The sequence below is a fragment of the Astatotilapia calliptera genome, chromosome 13, assembly GCF_900246225.1.
Source record: "Astatotilapia calliptera chromosome 13, fAstCal1.2, whole genome shotgun sequence".
NCBI lineage: Eukaryota > Metazoa > Chordata > Actinopteri > Cichliformes > Cichlidae > Astatotilapia > Astatotilapia calliptera.
The window spans coordinates 32,452,289-32,475,912 of NC_039314.1; the positions used below are offsets into that span (position 1 = coordinate 32,452,289).

At 43.0% G+C, this 23,624-nt stretch overlaps 1 protein-coding gene across 4 annotated transcripts in view; it reads left to right on the forward strand.

The window, feature by feature from the left end:
• The first annotated feature begins 1,608 nt into the window (after positions 1-1,608).
• LOC113034857 (rap1 GTPase-GDP dissociation stimulator 1) overlaps positions 1,609-23,624 on the forward strand; it is a 28,516-nt gene continuing 6,500 nt past the window's right edge. For 2 of the 4 annotated variants that reach the window (XR_003274248.1, XR_003274249.1), the window contains exons 1-12: positions 1,612-1,856; positions 6,756-6,860; positions 8,746-8,868; positions 9,450-9,575; positions 10,982-11,110; positions 12,539-12,664; positions 13,239-13,382; positions 16,078-16,209; positions 19,166-19,300; positions 19,461-19,586; positions 20,215-20,354; positions 20,484-20,610. Coding sequence is in view for 2 of the 4 variants with exons in the window: in XM_026189973.1 (XP_026045758.1) it covers positions 1,844-1,856; positions 6,756-6,860; positions 8,746-8,868; positions 9,450-9,575; positions 10,982-11,110; positions 12,539-12,664; positions 13,239-13,382; positions 16,078-16,209; positions 19,166-19,300; positions 19,461-19,586; positions 20,215-20,354; positions 20,484-20,610 (1,426 nt within the window). In the remaining 2 variants the exon portion in view is untranslated. Of the gene's footprint in view, positions 1,857-6,755; positions 6,861-8,745; positions 8,869-9,449; positions 9,576-10,981; positions 11,111-12,538; positions 12,665-13,238; positions 13,383-16,077; positions 16,210-19,165; positions 19,301-19,460; positions 19,587-20,214; positions 20,355-20,483; positions 20,611-23,624 lie in introns of all 4 variants that reach the window. The other 2 variants (XM_026189973.1, XM_026189972.1) reach the window with 2 other exon arrangements.

Here is a 23,624-nt window from a genome sequence, read left to right on the forward strand (position 1 = left end):
AGCAAGGGAGTGTGAACCTTAAGGTGTGAAACAGCTGTGTACTGCCTTTTGTTCCTGGAGAAGGTTTTTAACTGAGAGCCATGCTGGGCTCAGACTCTGCAGGGACTCATGCAGGGACTTCATCAAGCTTGGTTGTCTGTCCTTTGTGTGTTTGATTAAAGAATGTTAGCTACCGCTCGTCTGCAGGCTTTATTTAATGGAAAACTTCCACAACACCCCCCACACCCTCTAGCAGATCGTTACATGAAGGAACCTTTTGAATACAAGCGTGCTCATGCTCACAGGTGTACACACGGGTGCTCACAGACACAAACTACACCTTTCTTGGCTGCTACCTCAAAGCACACTATGCGCTGTCGCTCTTACGTGCTGCACAATGCTATCGGGCGATCATGGCTCAAGAGTTGGGTGTTCGCCTTGTAATCGGAGGTTGCCGGTTCGAGCCTTGGCTCCGACAGTCTCGGTCGTTGTGTCCTTGGGCGAGATACTTCACCCGTTGCCTACTGGTGGTGGTCAGAGGACCCGGTGGTGCCAGTGTCCGGCAGCCTCGCCTCTGTCAGTGCGCCCCAGGGTGGCTAATGTAGCTGCCATCACCAGTGTGTGGATGACTGGATGTGTAAAGCGCTATACAAATACAGGCCATTTACCACATAGATATATATATACACATAGATTATGCATGTGTATTTTTTGCCCCTCCCCCTTTTTGTTGTATTTAGTATAATCCTTTATGATTATTTCTATTGTTTTTAAATCATTTATTGTATTTATCTATTGTATAAGTGTTTTTTCTCCTCTTGGGTATTTGTTACAGACAGCAAAGGAAGAATTTGGGGGGAAACATGTTTCTTTAGTGTGCATATGACAATGAATCTTTAACACACTGGGCTATTCAGCGTGATCGATCTGAAACACAGCAGCAAGTCCACCTCTGAATGGCTCAAAAAGAGGATTTGGGATGGCGTAGTCAAAGTCTGGACACAAATCAGACTGAAGCATGATTTAACCAGGCAAACCTTCCAGAGTGGGTGAACTAAAACACGTCTGTAAAGAACAGTGGGCCAAAAATTCCTGTACAGTGATGAAAAAGTCTCATTGCCAGTTATTACAAATTTCTTTTTTGCCATGAAGAGTGACAAACACATTTATTCGAGGGCAATCAGCTTTTGTTTTTGTTTTACACACGAGGTCAGGAAGGTTTGGATAACCTTTTTATCACACGCTGCATTTTGTGTTTACAAGAGTTCTTTATGTCAAATATTAAAAGTTGACCATCTGAAATATGCAAAAAGAGAAAAAATCAGAAAGGGCAATGCACACAGACACGCACTTAAGTTATAGCCTGTTTTCCCAAAACATTTAAAGAGAAATATTTGTATTTCATTTGTAAAAACTCCGCAGATATTGTCAGTCTTTTCTATGTGATATCATGTTTACACCATCAGTCTCTAAACTAGTCCCTTGTTTTATATGATAAAAATATACATACAATAATATATAGCAGTGAAATATATTTTTAAAAACATCAAATATGTAAATATCACCGTGATTTGCTTGTTATATTGTTCGTTTGTAGCTTTTCTTTCACCACCTGTACTTTGAATTTGTCAGGCAGAAAGAATGAACACACGACGCACGCGCAGTGGGAGCAGAGAAGGGCAGCGTGAAGCGAGGCAAACGAAAAGGAGAGTTGGGTAATAGGATTAGTGGAGGAAGAGCAAGGACAGGGAAGCAGGCAGAGTGAGAGGCGGGACACACCTGACTGAATCAGGGAGGGCGGCCTCTCTGCACACAGACGCGCACTCAGTGCTAGCAAGCAGGCGAAGGCAGTTAGCCAGCAGCCATGACAGACACTGGTGAGTAGCTACATCCTCTGTGTGTGTGATGCTTCTATCCTTTCTTGCTCTGTATAAAAGGTCAAACGATTTGCAGCCGGCGTGGTGCACTGTGCTGTTGCGCCACTCTGCAGACCAGCAACAGTGAGTTGTTTGTGCCACCGGCCAGTAAGATTGCAGCACTGTGCAGTTCAGGAGTGGATGGACATAAACTTACCAGCTGAGCCACACAATCAAACAACCAGCCTCGTCTGTGCAGCGGCTTCTCCGGTCTGTGGCGTTGCTGACTGCTGCTCTGAGGCATGAACCATTTCTTTGCGTCCTCATTGCTCATAGATACCATCATAATACCAGTACTATCCAAAATGTACCGCGGAGTCTAACAGTGGAATAAACACAACGAGCATCACAGTGACAGGATTTAGTGGCGGACGGACTGATGGGATTGGATTTCCCAGTTGTTGCTGTTATTGTGTCCATGCATGCAGTCACGTTTGTATATAGGCACCCTGGGGACTTCTTGGCATTACATTGTGAGACTGACTAGGAAATTGTTGGCCTGTGCTTTAACACAGACGCATGCACACAGTGCCGCCCTGACTGCTCAGCTGGTTGTCCACCAATCCAAAGGTTGATGGATCGATTCCCTGGCTACTGCAGTCTGCATGTCAAAATATCCTTGGGCAAGATGCCGAGTTGCCTGCGCTTCATTCGTCTGAGTGTGTGTGGATGAACGCTACAGAAGAAAGTGGTTGTATGAATGTGTGTGCGACTGGCTGAATGGGGCTTGTAGTAACAAGTGCTCAGCACAGAAGAGTCTATAAGTGTCTTTACACATGCAGAAGGACACGAGGGCTAGATCCTGACATACAAGTGTGTGTATCCGTTTCCTAGCCCCCTCCACCCGGGCTATTTTCAATCGACTTTATAGGGATTAGCCCAGGTGATTACCATCTGCACTCTGTGTGTGCGTCTGACTGAAATGGACTGTATGTGTTTAAGAAGCTCTTTAGCTTTGTTATTGAGTTATGCTCCGTGCCTCTGGTTGAAGAAATGTGCAAGCGTGCACAGCCCTTTGCTGGCACGTGTAAACTGTTCAGACTTTATCCAACCACATCAGAAACATCAGTGTTGGACGGCTCCTGAAAAATCTGTTGTTTCCTTTATACTTATTTAAAGGTTTAAGTTTAACCAAGACTTTGTTTATTGGTGGGTAAAAGAGGAAAAAAAGCATCATGTAAGTCGTATTATATATTGTACAAGATCAGGATTAGGAGAAATATAATTTTGTTGTGGGAGTTCAGCTGAATTTGGCAAATAGTAGATAAGATAAGATAAGATAACCTTTATTAGTCCCACACGTGGGAAATTTGTTTTGTCACAGCAGGAAGTGGACAGTGCAAAAGTTATGAGGCAAAAATTAAAATACAATAAGAATAAATACAGTACACAACTGTACAGAATAGAATAAAATACTATATACAGTAGAATAAAATAAAATAAATATACAATAAGATAAAAATAGAATACAAATACTATATACAACTGAGTAAAAATACAACAATGACAGAAAGGATTATTGCACTTAGTATTATTGCACATGTGTGGATGTGTGTGCTTGATCAGTTAAAGTCTTTATTATGGAGTCTGACAGCAGTGGGGAGGAAAGACCTGCGAAATCTCTCCGTCCCACACCGTGGGTGCCGCAGTCTCCCACTGAAGGAGCTGCTCAGTGCTGTCACAGTCTGCTGCATGGGGTGGGAGATGTTGTCCATCAGGGATGACAGCTTAGCCGCCGTTCTCCTGTCACTCACCACCTCCACTGGGTCCAGAGGGCATCCTAGAACAGAGCTGGCCCTTCGGATCAGCCTGTTCAGTCTCTTCCTGTCCCCAGCAGAGATGCTGCCGCCCCAGCAGACCACGCCATAAAAGATAGCAGAAGCCACAACAGAGTCATAGAATTTCTTCAGGAGTGGGCCCTCCACTCCAAACGACCTGAGTCTCCACAGCAGGTACAGCCTGCTCTGCCCTTTCCTGTAGAGGGCGTCTGAGTTATGAGTCCAGTCCAGTCTATTGTTCAGATGAACACCAAGGTACCTGTAGCTGTCCACAGCCTCAATGTCCATACCTTGGATGTTCAGTGGTTGCAGTGGAGAATGCTTGTGCCTGCGGAAGTCTACCACCAGTTCCTTGGTTTTACTGGCGTTGATCTGGAGGTAGTTCAGCTGGCACCAGTCCACAAAGCTCTATAAAACACTCTAAAAATAAGGAGGATTTTCACTCCTGATATTTGATGTAATTAAACATTTGTCCCCAGTTCTTGTTAACCTTTCAGCTGATGTCTGCGAAGGTTCTCAGTCATCCAGGTCATCGTAGTCTAAGGAGCTTGGAAAGTTTCTGGACTTCTTTAAGTTGCTTGAAGACGTTTCACCTCTCATCCAAGAAGCTTCTTCAGTTCTAAGAGTCAATTGGTGGAGAGTCCCAGTCCCGTCTTCATGCAGCTGAAAGAAGTCCAGACGCTTTTCTTTCTGACCTCGTTAGACTTTCAGCTGATGATTTCTTGAAGAAGTTGTGTTGTTGGCAGGACTCTAGTGTGGTTTTTAGTGGTAGTAGCTCTGGTCTCCAGCAGCTTCTTCATATACGTTCTGCATGTGGTGGAGCATCATATCAGCTACAATACCCGTAAGAGCGCTGCCAAGACTTGTAGAAGAAAATAGGAAAAACATTTTTAATTGTCGGATAATGACGTCGGCAATCTCGCAGGCTAAAGCTCTAATGCCAGTTTGTCACTTTTTTCTCAGTTGCTGCTTTGTTGATTATTCTGCTTTTCATCGTGTCTTTTCTGCTTATAATGAAGCTTTATTAATTAGGGTAGCTTGAATGTTTATAGTCCTTATCTTTCCAGACTGTTTTCTCACTATTTTTGAATTTTATTATATATTTATATTTTAAGCCGTCAGCAGTGCAACAAGGAGCAGGATGAGCACTGCCAGAGTCCTACAAAATGACCTCCAGCAGGCCATTGGATGTAGGGCTGCTCAATTAATCGAAACCGGAGGAGTTGTACTTACATCTGATGCCATCAGCTTGTCCTCGGTCACGGTTTCGTTCCACATATAGCTTTGCAAAAATTGCATAAAAAGCGCTTGCAGGAACAAAAACATAATATTCCAGAAACACGCTTTGCCGATCCATCAGCTGTTCGTAACACTTCCCACAGTGAAATGATGCACATGCTGTTTTCTTTGCAAATTTGCAGCATAGGATTGTTTTTTTTGTTTTTCCTGCAGTATATAAAAATTGCTGTATCTCCAAAATAAAACTATGAAGACACTCAAAATAAATTTCCTGTGGTGGGAAACTATTTTTTGCAACTTTATTGTATTTAAAGTTTTGAGGGATAAACCTCTTAAATTTCTCCAAGTAGAAATATATGTAAACAAAACAAAAGCGATTTTCAATTTTTTTTGTAGTTTATTGCACTTTTTTGCAATTTATGTAATTACTATGGACTTAATGCATACATATTATTAAAATATGGGCTATAACAGTTGTATTGATGTATAGCAACTTGAAATGCTCCCACAAATGGCACTACAGCATGTAAAAAAATAATATAAGCTCTGGTGGACTTGGTTCTATAGTAGGTCTTAAAGGGTTAAATAAATATCGTCAAATAATCGTGATCTCAATTTCAGTGAAAATAATCGTGATTATCATTTTTGCCATAATCGAGCGGCCCTAATTGGATGTGAATGTCTCTGACCAAACAATCAGAAACAGACTTCATAAGTGTGGCCTAAGAGCCTGACGTCCTGTAGCGGACCCTCTGCTCACTGTGGAGCTGTATAATCTACTGTATATCATTCTGGGTTGTGAAGGATCAGTCCTTCATCCCCAACCAGGTGCAGCAGATGGCAGCCCCTCCCTGATCCCCGCTCTGTCGGAGGTTTCTTCCTGTTAAAGGAGGGGTTTTAAAACATGTCTTTCCTCACTGCCGTGCAACAGCTGGGCTTTCTGATTGTTGCATTCTTTGTATTGTTGTCATATAAAGCGTGTTGAGGTAACTGTTGTTGTGGCGCTATATAAATGAAATTAAATTCCATGCTTTCACTTTGGTTTTTGTTGTGTCTTTAAATTCAGCTCTCTGTAAGTGGACCATTTTCATTTCAGTCTAACATTTCTCCAACAAAACAAGTTTTCAGTCAAACTTCATTCTTAAGGTTCCAGAAGCCATTCGTTGGTATGTTTTTTTATTTTTCATGTCAGGTAACACGATCACTATTTATTATGTGTGTGTATGAACACCTTGCTGTGTTGTGGGTTATAAAACCAAATGTAACAAATTGTAAGCTTAGCCTGTCAACAGATACGAACAAATGTCCTGTTATAAACGGGTCGCAGCAGATGGCCCCGCCCCTCCCTGAGCCTGGTTCTGCTGGAGGTTTCTTCCTGTTAAAAGGGAGTTTTTCCTTCCCACTGTCGCCAAAGTGCTGCTCATAGGGGTCATATGATTGTTGGGTTGGGGTTTTTTTTTTTATATTATAGTAGGGTTTACCTTACAATATAAAGCACATTGCGGTGACTGTTATTGGGATTTGGCGCTGTATAAATAAAATTTAATTAAACTGAATTGAATTATAGGATCACTTAAACCTGAATGCCAAGTTAGGCATACAGGACTTAGTGCTTGGTAGCCACTAACCAGTATCTGTCTACGATTTTGTGTTGGTAACAAGGTAACCCAGCTCCTTATTTTGTCAGTGCTACAGATTTTCCAGATCTTGTTGGCAAATTTTTAGTTGCTTCGTTGTCAGAATCATAATCTTATTCAAGTTGTGTGCTATCTATAAAATGGCATGGCTCACCTTGACTTCCGTGTTACTAAAGCTAACAGCTAACTCTTGTTGTGTGTGGCAGACTCTCTGTGTGAGGCGTTAAAAGCTATTAGTGTGAGTACAGAGCTGATTGAAGAAGAGCTCAAGCCTCATTTGGATACAGTGCTGGCTGCGCTGCTAGAAAAGAGTAAGTCATATAACACACACATCCCAGGAAGTTGACTCTGTTCATCTGGACGTTTTCAGTGGGAAACATTTCTTCAGTCTCAGCTGACTCCAGGTTTCTCCAACCTTATCAACAGTACCTTTGGATAATGGCTGAAACTAGCACCACTAGGCCATGTTTAATGATCATTAACATGCAAATTGTCATAAACATTGATCAGTGGCCATGAGTACCATTCACAGAGAGTGGAGAAATGTTCATGCATGAAGACATTTTAACCCACTTTGACAAGGACTGCCTAAAGCTAGTACGTGAGTACGAGCAAACAGCACGAGAGATGGCTGACTACAGCTGCCACCAAAACAGGATTACTCCTAAAAGTCTGCGCAACAAAAGTCCTCCAGAAGGCAAAGATCCAGCTGTTCGGTGAGCATATGAGACAAACTCATTTTACTCTGGTATCCTACCCTGCACACCGCCCAGTCATTGGTTCGGGTATGTGGATGACACCTGGGGGGAAATCAAATTTCAGGACGTGCTGAGTTCACTGATCACATTTACTCGGTCGATAAATGGCAGGCTAGCCTTAAGTTATACTGTGAGATTTCCATCAGTAATGGGAGACATTTAAACGTTAATGAGTACCATAAACCTACACATACGGATCAGTATTTAAGGTTTGACTCTCATCATCCATTGGAGCACAAACTGGGTGTCATCAGAGAGGAATACCATCCCCACAGACAAAGCAGCCAGGGAAGCAGAAGAACATCATACCAAGAATGTGCTAAGTGAATGTGGTTATCCCAGTTTTGACAAATATCCAACTGGGAAGGCACTTGAAGAAAGCTCCAGATGACCGAGGAGAGATGGAAGCGAAAACCTTTAGTGACCCTTTATGTGTCAGGACTATTGGAACAGCTGAGACGCATTTTCACAAAACACCGGTCCACCCTGAAGATCGGGTCCTCTCGGCACAAACAGTAACATGGTGTACGCTGTTAAGCGCCAGGAGGATTTCCAGGATTTATACATCAGGGAAACCAAACGACCTCTGGCAAAGCAGATGGCACAGCACAGAAGAGCCACCTCGTCAGGCCAAGGGTACATCTGTCACCATCTTACAATGCTGTGATTGCAGCCTTTCCCCAACTCTCTGTGAATGGTACTCATGGCCACTGATCAATGTTTATTGAGTTGTGACAATTTGCATATTAAAGATCATCAAACTGACCTCACGGCTCATTGTTAGTCAGTGGTGCTAGCTTCAGTCATTATGCAAATGCACCGTTTCTAAGGCTACGTGCACACTGCATCGTTTTCTCTCTGCTTTGGTCTCCCGTCCACACTGAGACGGCGTTTTCCTCAAGGAAAACCACAGCGTTTTCAAAACATTCTCGAAAACGCGGACTTTCTAAAATGATGACACATTTTAGTCATCTGATGCAGTCAAGTGACCAATTAAAGCTAGCGGAGGGCATTATACAGCAGTTGTTTTGATTGCTCTCAATTTTGACAGCCCTGTTTAAGATTAATATCAGTTTGCATGCTCCAGATAGCTTTTCTTCAAATTCTCACTCGCTTTTGTGCATGCGCAGGACTGGAACATAAGCGTTTTGGGCCGTTTCAGTGTGGATGCACAACTCTGTGAAAACGACTGAAAACACTAGTGTGGACGCGGAGCGTTTTCAAATCTATCTGGGCTAGTGTGGACGTAGCCTACGGTTGGAAACCTGCAGTCAGCTGAGACTGAAGAAGTCCCCCAGCTGAGTGCCGAAACATTTGTCCCACTGAAAACGCTTCGTCCAGATGAACAGAATCAACTTTTTGAGTCACTTTTCAACTAACATCACATATTGCACAGTGAATTTTATCATTCTAAATGAACGGACTTTTGCATTCACAGAGAAAGATGCTGCTATCGACGTTGCCAAAAGTGGTATTCTACCCATACTGGCTCAGGCCTTACAGAGAAAAAGCAGTCTGAGCTGCCAGGTGGCTTTGGTGGTGGCAGAGATGGCCCGAGAAGGTAGAACACTTGAATACTATAAAACTGGGTGTGCTTCATAAAACAGTTTGTACAGTATAAGCTTCCTTATTTTGTCTTGTCTCATGTTCTCTTTGAAGAGCTTTAGGATTCTACAAGGTCCTTAAAACCAGTTTAACTCATGTTAAGGACCTTGTACTATGTTTATTTTTAATTACAATAATTATTAAATATCAAATAAAAATATATTGCAGTGTATAAGGAAACATTTTTATCCCTTTTAAGTAACCTAAAGCCAGTATGTGTAGGATTATACAGATGAAGCCACTTTAGAAAACGTCCAAACTGGTTTAGTTTAGTGCCACTTTCAACTTACTGGGTTGACGTTTTATCTGTACGAGGTTGTTGTGTTTTTTTTAATATTATTTCTGATATGAAAAAATGCACTTAAATTCCACACAGAGTGGCTGAAAATGTGATGCTTTTAAAAAATGCTTATGCTCCAGTGATGCGTCATGAGACTAAAACACCAGGTTGCTTCATAGCTGTTGAGTAACATATGCAACATAGCATTTAAAATATACCAGCGTTTACAAGGTTTAATGTCCTTGCATGTGTTGTAGCTGCAGTGAGGGAGCCATGCATCGAGGCAGGCCTGGTGAAGGTGTTGGTTCCCCATCTGAACAGCGATGACCAAGAAATGCTGCTGAACTCTGGCAGGGCCATCGGGCGCATCTGCTTTGACAACTGTGAGTTGGTGGGACACTGCTGGCTCCGTCAGCAGGGCGTTCTCAGTGTGCTGATGAGTCTGATTTCTTTTGAAGGCTACAGAGAGTGACAGATCTTAATTCCAAACTACATGATATTCTTGTCATGGTAACTACATCATGTTAGGCAACTACAGATCAGTCATGCGAGCTGCTTTCAGAACATGTGTCAGGTTTCCTAGATGCAGCGTTGCTTTGCATCCATTATTGCACTATGCAAGATAAAATAACTGTATGATGCCTATTTTTGTTCCTGACTGCCAAAACTGTCCAGATCCTGCCATAATCGGACTGATATAGCGTGAAATGTTATATAGGAGCTAACTTATGCTTTGAAATATGTGAGACTGTCGCCATAAAAGCAGGCACACAGTCAACAACATTACACAGGGTGCGCTGGAGCATTCAAAGCATGGTTAACTGGTGTAGAGTAAGCCTGCCAGTACACTGTCTTAGTGTACTAGTTTCTATGGAAGCCCATTTCCGCCACTAAAAAAAAAAAAAAAAAAGGATCCATAACTCAAAATTTCAAGTTATTAACTCAAAATTTTGAGAAAAGCCACTCGAAGTTTCGAGTTAGCGCTGCCAATCAGTAATCTACGTGAATGACGTCATTTCCTCGTTACCCAGAAGCTGAAGCGTCAGCTACAAATGCTACAGCTAAGCTAGGTATTACATCCAGTCGCACAGATTGCTGAGTGTTTTCAGCCTGGCTTCACAAATGATGAAATCCCTGTTATTAGCTGAATCACATGGTGTTACTATCAGCAAACGTACTCGCCAAAGCGCCAATTTGTTGGGATCCGTTTTTGAGTGCGCGCTCCTCTGCGCCATATGCTTCCGGGTAACAAGAAAGCGACCTCATTCACGCATATTTTTGATTGGCAGAGCTAACTCGACATTTTGAGAAAAGTAACTTGAAATTTTGAGAAAATAACTCAACATTTCGAGTTCTGGATGCTAGCTGTTTTGTTTTTATTTAGTGGCGGGCTTCCATAAGTTGCTGTGTCAAAACAAAAAAGAGTCTTGTAGCAGGTTGCATGTTTCCAGTCTTCAGCGTGCCATGCTTCTGTTCGTGGCTGGGAGGAGCTGATATGATCTGCTGCTGTAGTCTTCTCATTCTCCTCCAGCTTTTCACAGCAAGACATTTGCATCCATATTGTAATGTTGTATAAAGCACTTTGAATACTAAGGTAGAGTGGAAAAGAGCTCGATAAGAACCAGTCCGTGTACCACAGAACTGCCTCTCGTTAAACGCTTAGAACTTGTCAGCATCCTGAGAAAAAGCTCTGAGATCCATTTTTTAACAAAATGATAAAAATGGATATCTAGAGGTCTCCCACTTTATTCCTTAACACTTATCTCTGTCTCCTACCTTTTTTACCTAGCATACCAGCAGGACCAGTTGGTCCAGAGTGGTGTAATCCCCAGACTCGTTTCCATAATGAGGGCGTATCCTGACAACGATCCACTGGTCAACGTCTGTCTGCTGGCCTTGTGTAACCTGGCAGACATGGGTGATTATTTACTATTTGTATTAAGTGCTGTTAGATGTAGTTTGATCGTCAGTGCTTTAGTGATTACACATGTTCTTTACAGCTACAGCATTGCCTTTAATTAATGTGCCTGCAACCAGTGTTGGGTAAGTTACTTTAAAAAAGTAATTCATTACTAATTACTTAGTCAATATTGTATTTTAAATACTTATCTAATTACTGTGTCAGAAAAGTAACTTAATTACTAAATAAGTAATTTAACCAAATACTTCTTAGAATCCCTCTAAACCTCGAGTGGCAGACGATAGAAATTAAACTCTTTAAATAATGAATAAAGACGGAGACTCTGCAGTACGCAGCGGCAGCATCTCTTCCACAGTGTAGCCTGCAGTCGTTTTTAAGCTCACCTTCAGACGCTCTCTGCGCTGCTGAAGTAAAATCAGGTTTTGCTGCCTAGCGGGAGTTGCCGCGGTGTTATCCATGGATGATGAACAAGGATCGCTCAGAAGTGTTCGTCTATGCTCCGTGTCAGGCGCTTCAGTAGATGACTCGTGCTATGAACAGCAGCCCATAGTTTTTACATATTACTGTAATGTTCTTGTCTGCTCGTTTCAGAAAAGTGAAGAGACGGGAATATGTCCACCTCAAAAAACAGCCACTCGCTTCAGTCCGACAGCTTCCGCTGTAGAAAACGACTGTGCAGCAAACCGGTGTGAAATGACGCGCAGCTGCACTACAGCCATGTTAAAGCGGCAGAGTTTACTTCTACGTTTAGAAGACAAATGATTGAAATGAAATATTCAGCCAGTTTAATTATTTTACCATGTAACGCAAGTACATTGTAAGTAACTGTAATTGAAATACCTAAAAATGAACAGTAATCAGTTACTCTACTCTTTCAGTGGAAAAGTAACTTAATTACAGTAACGCGTTACACCCAACACTGCCTGCAACCCTAAACATGAAGCAGGGAGGGTTTTCTTTTGTGAGCAACATGCCAGAGATAAATGGCTGACACAGTAAATACTTTGTCACTCACTGTGGTAACCACATCAGGCCAGAGTAATCTTTTTAAGCCTTTTAACAGAAGAAAGCATTTAGCATTTGAGTTTAGCCATGCTTTAGCACTCGAACTACTCAACAAACTGTACGTTACAAATGTATTGGTATTAATATGGCATGCACCTGGAGAGATTTAGGGTTCAGTATCTTGCTCAGAGCACTGACCTGTTGAACTGCTCTACCTCCTTAGCCACAGTTCTTTTTAGCTACTGTGATCTAATGGGGTGACTAATTACAGCTTACACAGTTAACATATCCAGGTGTCCCAGAGGGAGGTGGGCTAATACTTCAGAAATGAAAAAAGAACGATTCACTGTGCAGCTGTTCTGCTGTGATTATGATATGTCACTAACTCTGTAGCTGATTACACACCACATGTGTTTGCAGACTCTGCAAGGGAGGCGCTGGCACAGCTGGATGTTGCAGATGTACTGATATTTCAGCTGAAACAGGCCCCTGATGCTGAACGCCGACATGTCATTTTGGAAATACTGGGTTCTCTGGGAGAGAGCGGTAAGGGCATGTTTTTAATCGATCGGTGAAACGTTCTTTTTAGTACCGTGTACTTTTCGAACCTTTTGTTGCTCCACTTCCAACTTATTTGAAACATGCTGCTTTCATCCAATTCACAATGAGCTAATACGTTTCATGAGCTACTAAAATATTAAGTCAGTGGTCTGTGTTTTAATGTCAGTTTAAATGCGTCTACGACATTTGCAGATCCGTTGTATTTGGTTTTCCTCTACTTTTTACGCAGAGCCCCAGCTTTTCTGGAGTTTGGGTTGTAGGAAGCTTGAGGGAGATGGAGAGCAGCCTTGGCATGTGCTTATTGTTTTCAATTTATTGTGAAATACATTGCCTTGACTTGAACTAAGAAAATGTGTCTCCTATTATGAAAGCACTCAAAGACTTTTACCACATGTGCTGCTCAGTAACAAAATAAAGTCCAAACATTAGTTTTCTTCATGCATATGTTCATGATTAATGGAGACAGTAGTAAAACTTGTTGGGTTGTCGTCCTGAGGCAACTGTTGTTGTGATCCGGTGCTCTATGAGTAAATTGAAATGAATTGTTCTGTGCCACCAGATACTCTGAAACTACAGTTTGCAGAGTCAGGAGTCCCAGAAGCTTTATCCGAGATGATTCGGAGTCTGCAGGGAGGGTCTGACCCACATGACCTCTGCAGCATCAAGATTGCCTCCAACCTAATGGTGTCCCTGCTTTTAGGGGGTACGTAATGCATAGCAACAACATTGTCTTAGTGTAGGTTTGAAAGGAAGAAGTGGTCAGATGACAAACAGGAAGACAAAGTGCTGAAATTGCACTGCGCTGGGATCCACTCACCAAGACGCTCGCATAATGCAGAGCTCCTGAGCAAAACCTCTGTTCCCCCTGGCTTTGCCTCTCATTGGGCATCTACTGTCTGTAAGTAGTTTCCCTTAGTGTTGAGAGGTTTCTTTTTATTTCAATGACATCTAAGAGTGGCATTGCTAAACAGGGCAGAAGCTATGCAAGCATGGTGACAGAGACCACGCTGAAAGTTCTAACAGCCTGGAGTATTGCATCGAATGCTTTTGTTGAACTTTGTCCCAACTCAGTAGTGTGCTTAAACAACTGCAGGAGGACGTCTGTGCTGTGAAAACGTCACAAGTTCAGTTAACACAGATATTGCCGACAGAAATGAGAGACTGGAAGAGGCAGATCGTCGCATTATGAACAGCTGGCTAGAAGCTAAAGACATCGAAGAGGCGTGACCAGCTAGAAAGAGCAGCAGTGTCTTAATCTGTGATTGTTAGAGTGAAGTAACGTGTAGAAGGTGCAAAACTGTACAGACCATATCAAACCTCTGATAGCACAGGTGGTGTACATACAGGTCCACAAGTATTTGGACGGAGACAACGTTTTTCTCAATGTTGTTCTGCACGTTATCACAGTGAAACGAAACGACTCAGATGTAGCTGAAGTGCAGAATTTCAGCTTTAATTCAGTTGAACAAAAAGCATTTTTGACACAATCCCTTTATTTCAGGGCTCAAAAGTAATTGGACAAATTAAATAGCTGAAAATAAAAAAATCGTTTCTAACGCTTGATTAAAACCCGTTTGCTGGCAGTGGCAGCCTGCAGCCTTGAACTCATGGACATCACCGGCTTTCCTCCTTTTGAATGCGCCTCCAGGACTTTACTGCAGCGACGTTCAGTTGCTGTTTCTTTGTGGAATCGTCACCATGGACAATGATTCTGCGATCATCCACCACTGTTGTCTTCTTTGGACCTGCAGGTGTTTTTGCGTCGTTGTGTTCACCTGTGATTTCTTTCTACCAAACTGTAGGTTTTGCCAATATTGTACCAATTTCTCAGGTGTTTGTTTTCTGTTTTCGCAGTTTAAGGAGGCTTGTGTCACCTGCATGGAGAGCTCCTCTAACTGCATGTTGTCTGTTCGTAGCAAAATCTTCCAAATGCAAGCACCACCTCAAGTCAACTCCAAACCTGCTTAGTTGATAATGAAACAACAAAGGAAATGTCCACACATGGCATTGAAATAGGCTTTGACTCAAGTGTCCCATTGTTTTTGGTCATTTGCCAGAGTGGCAAATGTTAAAGAGCTGAAATTCTAAAGAGTTCATCCAATTTAAAGGCTGATACCTTCAAATAAAAGCTGAGAGTCTTCACAACATGAATATGTTTAGGTACACAGGGAAAAAACAAACTTGTGTCAGTGTCCAAATATATATATAGACCTAACTCTGCCTATTCTGGATAATGATCATCAGCTGAGACCTCTCTGTAAATGATCCAGACACTTTTCTTTCGTTTGGCACCGACGTCTTTGCAGCTGACTCCTCACTGCTGTCTCAGGTCACTAAAAAGGGAAGGAGACCTCACTAGAACCACATCTCCACCTGCTCCATCACCCTCCCTGCCGCTGCCCCTTGAGCCAAAGACCACACCACTGCCACACTATCGTTGGAATATTCCAGACATTCCTGGAATGTGAGCGAGTGATGATGCAGTGAAGGAGAAACATAAAACAGAGGTGCAGGGCATGGAAAAAGAATGTGAGATTATTAAAGCACGTAGAAAGTTGCAGACAAAGAATATTTGGCTCACGCTGACCTTCCCTGCCATGCTGTGACTCCGTTCTTGTAGTTAGAAGATGAGGTTTGATGACCACATAGCACTGGATTTCATCACAGTGAGGGGTGTGTTGTTTGTTGGTGGGTTTGACAGGTTGTTTACTCAAGGGGAGGGGTATTTTGGTATTTTGTGGTTACTTCTGAAAACGTTTGTTCCTGGGCAAAAGTCAGAGGTATGTTAAAGAGTGGAAGCACAAAAGAAAGGATACCATATGAACATATATTATCCTGTATTAATAATATAGGGACAGAGTAATTTCATGGCATAGCAGGGGTGCTAATAATTCCATTAAGCTTAAGAGATGTTTGCTTTATCTCAAATCACATTGGGCAGATGCAGCATTTATACAAGAAACATCTATGATTGGTTCAGAAACAGCTACATTTAGCAAGTATTTAGTGGCTCATTTAATAGTAAAAAACGGGGAGTGCCAAAATTGGATTTTGTTTCACTCAAAGAGCACGGAGGTAGAACATATGTCTGATCATCTGGCTAAAACTGATTACAGGCACACTTGAATCACTGGTGACGAGGACTAATAACCGTCAGGGAAAGATGCATTTTTCTCTCTGAGTGTCCAGTAAATACGTTCATTGTGTCGAGTTACAAAACAAAAATTAGTAAATAAAAGAAACGCACTGCACTTGTCACTGAATGTGTTGTGACCAATCGAATATGTAATCTCTGGTGTTGGTGCACTAGCGTATTGATTTACCTAATGTCACTGCTGCATGTGAATCTAAATCACGTTGCTTTTTCAGTTATTTTCAAAAGACTGTTTGTGTGTCAGATGAGTCCATGCAGAAGTGTTTTGGTGAAGGATCAGGTCTGGTGTACCAGGATGTTCTGTCATGGCTCCAGAGCTCCAACACCCAACTGCAGCTATCGGGAGCGCTGGCCATCGCCAACTTCGCCAGGAATGGTGAGATGTTTGTCAAAAGGACACACTACATGGTCTTTTTGACTGTTTTTGACTGAGTCTGGAGAGACAGTTCCACTCTTTACAGCTCTCTAAACTTTTTTTAAGATAACTTAAGATTTCTTTTTCTTGGTTTTCACCCATTTTTTTCCGGGTGAAACATCTCAAAAACCCACTTTCTTCTACTTCCTCAGCAGAAAGGTTCCATCAGACTATCTGTCCAGACAGTTTACAGTTTATACATTAAATTCGAAATGGACGTTTTTTTAAATCTGATGTTTTAAACAGATCAAAACACGATATAGTCATTCTCATTCATTAACAGTTTCTTTAACATACTGTTTTTTGTGTTCAGTGGTATTTAGTGTTATCACGTGATGTTTTTCTGGGGTGAAATGCTCGTACAGCAGCGGTCCCCAACCTTTTGTGCGCCACGGACCGGTTTATGTCCGACAATATTTTCACAAACCAGCTTTTAAGGTGTCGCAAATAAATGCAACAAAATAAAACCAGTACTGGTACCAAAAGAAAGAAAATGTATTTATAACACACGGGAAAAGACCCAGGGAAACCACCAATCTCACACCTGAGCCCCAGCTCTCGCGGCCCAGAACCACACAGCTCCAGTCTCTGTCCCGGGAGTTGGGGACCGCTGTTGTAGAGCGCACATCTCGAATCACCCCAAAAACAACAATTGGCTGCACAAGTTGGAATTTACTTTGAATTTTTTCTAATCCACGTGGAGTCAAAGTATACTAAAATACTCAATTATACCCTAATATTTGGTTTTATATCCCTTTACATATTGTACCTCGGCCAGATGCTTTTGGTAGCCATCGACAAGCTTCTGGCATAATGCTGGATGGATATTTGACCAATCGTCTTGGCAGAATTGATAGTTTACTCAAATTGGTTGGTTTCCTTGGATGAATCCAGATTTGAAATGTATTCCACAAATTTTCAACAAGTCTGAGTTTGGGGCTGTTAGCCTGCTTTATCTTTTCCTAATCCAGTCGTGTTATGTGTTTGGGATCATTGTCCCTTTGGAACACCCGGCTGTGTCCAACTTTCTGTCTTGCTGCTGATCTGAGATGAAGTTACAGAATTGGAGGTAGTCCTCTTTCTTCATTATTCCATCCAGCTTGTACCACTACCACTGGCAGCAAAACAGCCCAAGACCATAACGCTGCCAGCACCATGGTGGATTGCTGGTACGGTGTTCTTAGGTTTTGTTGATCTGTGGAACCAGCACCCCACTACAGGAAGTCTGGATCAGCGCTCTGTTTAAAAAGTCCAGTCTCTGATCCTATGAGCATTACCCAGCAGGCAGTGCAGAGCTTGGATGGAGCCGGTGAGTGAGGACGCTGTTCTAACTGCCTCTAGCCTCCAGGGAAAAAAAGCGAGACCCGAGTAGCTTTGCAGAGCCACTCCTACCAGCCATACCTGCTGCGGCAGCGCTTTTGGAAGAGGACGAGGTTTAAATCAGTGGCTTGGAAAGCTGCCCAAAGATCTGTTTCTTTAAAATGGGCAAAACACTACGTGTATAAAGGCTAATTTACACTACTGCTGTGCAGAAATGATAAGAGTTATGTGTGGAGGAGTAAAGCTGAGCTTTCCAAACCGTGAAGAAAGGTGGGATTGAAGTGCCCCCAGCTTACCTCTCATTACATCTGAGAGTGGGTGAAAGGTTTTATGTTTACAGTGATGCAAAGTGCTGTAACAGAGTTTCTTTATGCGCGTTTGCAAAAAGTAAATCATATTAATTTTGTGCATCCTCTTTTTAACCCTTTGTGAAACCATAAAGGTAAAAATCTGAGTATTAAATCCACATTAATACAAATAGTTCTTACTTTTTTACCCACTCTCAGATGTGATGAGAGATAAGGTAGACTTCAGTCTTTTTCAGGCCCACATCCAGTTTGAAAGGCTCGCCGTTACTCCTCCAAGCATGCCTCTTAACATTTTAGCTCAATCTTTGTGTCTTCTGACCATAAACCTTTTCTCCAGAAGGCATTTGGCTCATCCATGAGGGCAGCAGCAACTTTCAGTCACGGTTGAAGGTGTCGGTTGTGGAGCAAGGTTGGGTTTCTTTCTTTGTGGACAGTGTGGATCTCAGACATGGACAAAGTGGGGACATATCAGAATAAATTGTTTGAAGTGGTGATTCAGAAATCTGTAGTTGTACAGAAATGGCCCCAGGAGAACTTCCCAGGTTGTGTAAATCTGCAGTTCTTCATAGATCTTCACTCTGGTCCAGTAGCTTGTGTATTGGTCTGCCCAGTGAGTACTGTCACACAAGTTGTCAGAGTTTTACCCCTCATACTGCTGGATAAACAGCTCACTCAGGGACGAGGTCACACAGAGCTCAGGTTTTCACTCGCGAGGGGGAAGCAGTTGTCTCCAACCCACTTCAACTTGCTTTCCCCCTGCAGGTTGTTTTTATTGCTTACACACATGAACATTCATAAAGCATGTTGCTGTATTACCTATGAGAAATTACTATAACTGGTTACAAAGTGTGATTGTGCTGTGCAAGCATGGTTATACAATGTGTGGTTATATGATGGGAGTGCAGCTCTGCCAGGTTGTTGTTGGTAGAATCTGTTCTTCTCAAGGCTGCTTGTTGCCCTTATCAATGTCGTGCACGTAGTCATGTGCGTGGGTTACCTCGATAGCAAACAGAAGCATTCTAGCTTTCTAAATGGCAACCTACAGCACATACATTAAACCTAACACAAGTCCTGCTGGCACAGACAAACTAGCAGTTAGTCAGTTATTCTACTGCACGAGTCATGTATTTGAGACTGTGTGTATAATTAATAAAAAATAATAACAAAATTAAAACTTGTGCACCAATTCTTGCTTTACACAGTAGAGAGAAAAGCCCCAAATGACCTTCATGTTAATGTTTGTTTGTTTTTAAGTAGTTGGGTTTTGAGGACTGTTGTTTTTCTGTCAGACAGTAACTGTGTGAAGATGCTGGACCTCGGAGTGGTTCCTCACATCCTGACATTGTTGGAGCAGCACGTAGATGAAGGAGACGTATCTGTTCAACATGCTGGACTAAGCGCACTCAGAAACCTTGCCATTCCGGGTACAGGCTTCCACTGCCTAAGCAATCAAAAGAAACAAGTTCAAGTACATTTCATAACCTAAAATGATCCTGAATGTGTTTTGTCCTTAAAATCAATGTGAATTGATAAAGTAAAAGTGAAACGCTGAGAAAGTCGATAATATGACGTGTGTGTTCCCAGCCACCAACAAAGTGCGAATGCTGGAGGACGGGGTGACTGACAGAATAAAGACGCTGCTGCGCTCGGACATGCCCCCAGTTCAGTTCAAACTGCTGGGCACTCTGCGTATGATGGTGGACGGACACGGTGAGCAAAATGCTTCAGTTTGGAAGCAACAATTGTTTAGTTTTGATGACATGTGATAACTTTGATTCTTCCCTTTGGTAGAAGACCTCTTATTGACCGTTGGGCACCAAACAGCATACAAACACACTGCTTTCCTGCAAAAATAAACTATGGGGCTAATGTATCAGCAGATCCAGTGAAACACCTGTCCATGTGGTGTAAGGTCTGAAGGGGATTGGGATAATGAGTGCTCTGGGTTTCTGTATGGGACACATTCTGTAGTCGTTACCAGATTTTCACACGTCTGAAACAGAAAGCCCGTTTAAAGAAATTAAATGAAAATATGAAATGAAAGTATGGAAACTTCCATCCAGGCCGAAAATTTGAAGGTATCAACGAGGCCATCGTCAACACAACGCTGAACAACAAAGGAAAAGCACCTCGCCAAGTCAAACACCTGACGTTAATTCAACAGAAATGTTGTGCGAGGATCAAAATTACATTTCACATGAGGAGACCCACCAAAAGTTCATGCTTCACTCCGATTAACGTAATACACAGTACATCTTTTCCCCCATGTACAGCTGGCAGTCTTTATTAACCGTTGTCAAAACAAACGTCTTCTACCCTGTGCTGCACTGTGTGTCAGAGGAAGCTGCGTTAGTGCTGGGGAGAGATGCTGACCTACTCGATCGGATCATGGAGTGGTGCGAAGCCAAGGATCATGCAGGAGTCAGAGGAGAAGCCAGTCGCCTGCTGGCTGCTCTCATCAGACATAGTCAGAACTCTGTGAGTCAGATTCTTCTACTGGGAATGTTTCTCTGCTTAAGTTCTAATTTGTTTGTGTTGGTTATCGAACTCGCTTTGTCGGATGTTCACTTATTATCTTATGATCGGCTGATTCTCTCTCTTTAACAGGAAGTTGTCCGTGAGGTAGCCAGAGCCAATGGAATTCGGCATCTTATTTCTATGGCATCAAGTGAACATGTCATCATGCAGAATGAAGCCCTGGTTGCCCTGGCAATTGCAAGTGCCATTGACATTGGTAAAGCAATTTCAAGTTCTTCGGCTGAATTTATCAGACATGTCAGAGTGTAGTTCTAGTGAGATCTCTCAAGTTGGGCCTGAGATTTCTGATGGCCCAAGAAGCTCTGCAGCGCTTCTAAATCCTAGAAGGATCCAAAGTGTTACTACGAAGGGTTCTCCAGGTAGGAATGAGCAATTACTCTGGAATATATTTGGGAACGTTCCAACACTGGCTTTGGTTAAAAAGTACAAACTATCAGACACTAGTTTGGTCTCGTCTGGAAGTGACTTTGAATTATTTGGTGTATCAAAGGAAGAGCCTGGCACTCCATTAGCAGTGTTGGGAAGGTTACTTTTAAAATGTATTCCACTACAGATTACAGATTACATGCCCCAAAATGTATTCTGTAACGTATTCCGTTACGTTACTCAATGACAGTAACGTATTCTGAATACTTTGGATTACTTAATATATTATCATGCTGTTTACAACAACGTGAATGTACTATTGCTGTGATTTATTACTGTTACTGAAGGTCCGCGGCTCCGAACCATAGTAAAGGCTAATGGCTGGCTAATACGTCGGGTTCGTAGCTGAAAACTAGCTTTACTTTGTTGTCTGGGTCAAGTTTGAGACAGAGAGAGGCGTTGAAAGGCTGCTTATTGTTTCAGAGGAAAACAGGAACACGGCGTACAGTCGAGTCTTAACAGCTTACTCACAGCTGGGCTCGTCAGGCTCTCTTCTTGGCTGCAGTGGTTGTTATTATATTTACATGCTTCCAGCTCCCGTTTCTGCTCGGTGACAGCTCGTACCTTTTTCTCCCTCCCTCGCTCACAGACACATAACGGTATGGCGGTCCATTCTGCCTGCAGCACGGACTACACGGCCCATCAGGCTGCATGCTTTAGGGCGATGCCTGTAGCATTCGGCCTATTAGCTTAGCACAACAACAACAACAAAAAGGCGCTCTCTCACCCAGGAAACACACAGACGCAGAGAGCGTGTGTGTCACCCTGTAACCATGGCAACCATAACGCTGCCGCCTGGAACAACAGAACAAACAAAACCCAAACAGTCCTGAAACAGGAAAGTACCGCCGTGGAATCCATTTATTTCAACAAAGTAACTGTATTCTAAATACCACCTTTTAAACAGTAACTGTAACAGTAATATTTTGTATTTTAAATACTTAACATGTATTCTGTTACTCCCCAACACTGTCTGTTAGTGTTCACAACACGTTGTAATTTGGTGTCTGTGGAAGTGAGTGACGTGTAGAGTATCACAGTAGTTTGGGCTCACGTAAATATGTTGTACATAGAATGACCTCATGATTGAAACGTCAAAACACTACCAGCCCATGCACACCCACCCGGGATTTAAAAATATTTTACCATAACCAGCAGGTTGTATGTTACACGCACACAGGTCCTCCACCAGATTCCCAGGACTGAGGATTCCTCTGGACAGGGTCTCGGAACTCATTCTTGGGATTTGTTGGAGCCACTCACCCAGTTTGTCCGTCTGTACCTGGACATCCCACAGTATCTTAGCTTGGTATTCAAAACCAGGGGGCGTCTCCCAGTGTGACCTGAGGATCTCCAGGCCATATTCAGCACAGATGTTTCTGTACACGATGGTTATGGCGTTCCATGTATGCCCTGCCTGCTAGCATCTTGCACCCTGCTGTTATGTGCTGGATTGTCACAGGGGCACCTTTACACTGGGGTCTTGCCTGGTGTGATAGACCCCAGCCTCTGTGGATCTAGTGCTCAGGGCTTGTTCCTGTGCTGCTATGATTAGTGCCTCTGTGCTGTTTTTCAAACCATATTTTGCTGGCTTCTAAAGTTTTTTGCTGTTGAAACTGTAATTTCTGCTTGACATCCTTTACAAGGTTAACGGTGCAACCACTGCTAATCAACACACCATGAAGGCTCCCGACTTGGTTTGTCTTCTACCAAGGCTGACTTTGTTTTTAGCCTGTCTGTCAGTTTTTTCTGTCCTCAAGCCTCGGCTGTCTGTGGTCTCCCACCATACTCAGTCTTCTGTGGGGCCGTCTGCTCCAGAGCAGGATGATGCTTTAGCGTCCGTGGCTACTGGATGCCCCTCGCTCAGCCCAACGATAATGGGGACCGTTTGGACAATGAAGATGGGATGGCTGCCCAACAGGGATGCTGGTCCAATTTCATTCCTCAACATGCTCCTCCTTCTCATGGCCTGCTCAGCACTGGATTGGCTGTCGCAGCTGTGTCACCCCCGGACTTTCTCGCCACTTCAACACTCCTCCAGGCTGCCTGGCTCCAGCACAGACGCCTAGCCGTCTCTCTCCTCCAGGCTGTAGCAGACGCATGGCGGACCTGACCACTACACTTTTAAACACTGTTCTTTATTCTCAGTTGTTGTTTCTTTTGCACTCGGCTGCAGCTTTTCAGCTGCCAGCCACACATACACAACAACAACTACCCAGTACAGACTTGAATGCAGAGGAGGCGTGACGAGCTGCTGCAGCTCCAGTGTGTCAGCCTCCCTGCAGTGGCGCCACAGACCTGCCACGCAGGCCGTTTTCCTCTGCCAGGTACTACTACTATTGTCGCTGCTGCCACAGCTGCATCTTGGCGCTCACATGCGGTCATGCCCCTGCTCATCATCGACCACCTCCTCAAGGCCGAGTCTACCCACGTCTATGGCTCAACACTTGGCGATGCTCGGTGGCCGTACCGTTTGCTCTCCTGGGGCCTGTGTGAAGGATATTACTCTGACTGCTCTTCAGCTGTTGACCACCTGCACATTTGGTTCAAGGGTGCTGCAGGAATGAAAACATTGCCTATGTGGACAATTTCACATCATTCCTCAAACGCCCGGAACTATTTAAACAGCTTGTTGTATATTGTAATCTATCAACTCCCAAATCCTGCAATAATTTCTTAAATGAATTCTTTTATCTGTTATTGTTCATTTTGGTAAAAGCATCTTGGTAGCTGACTTTACATATTCATGGTGCCTCTAACTGCACTACCACAGAATTTCTTAAC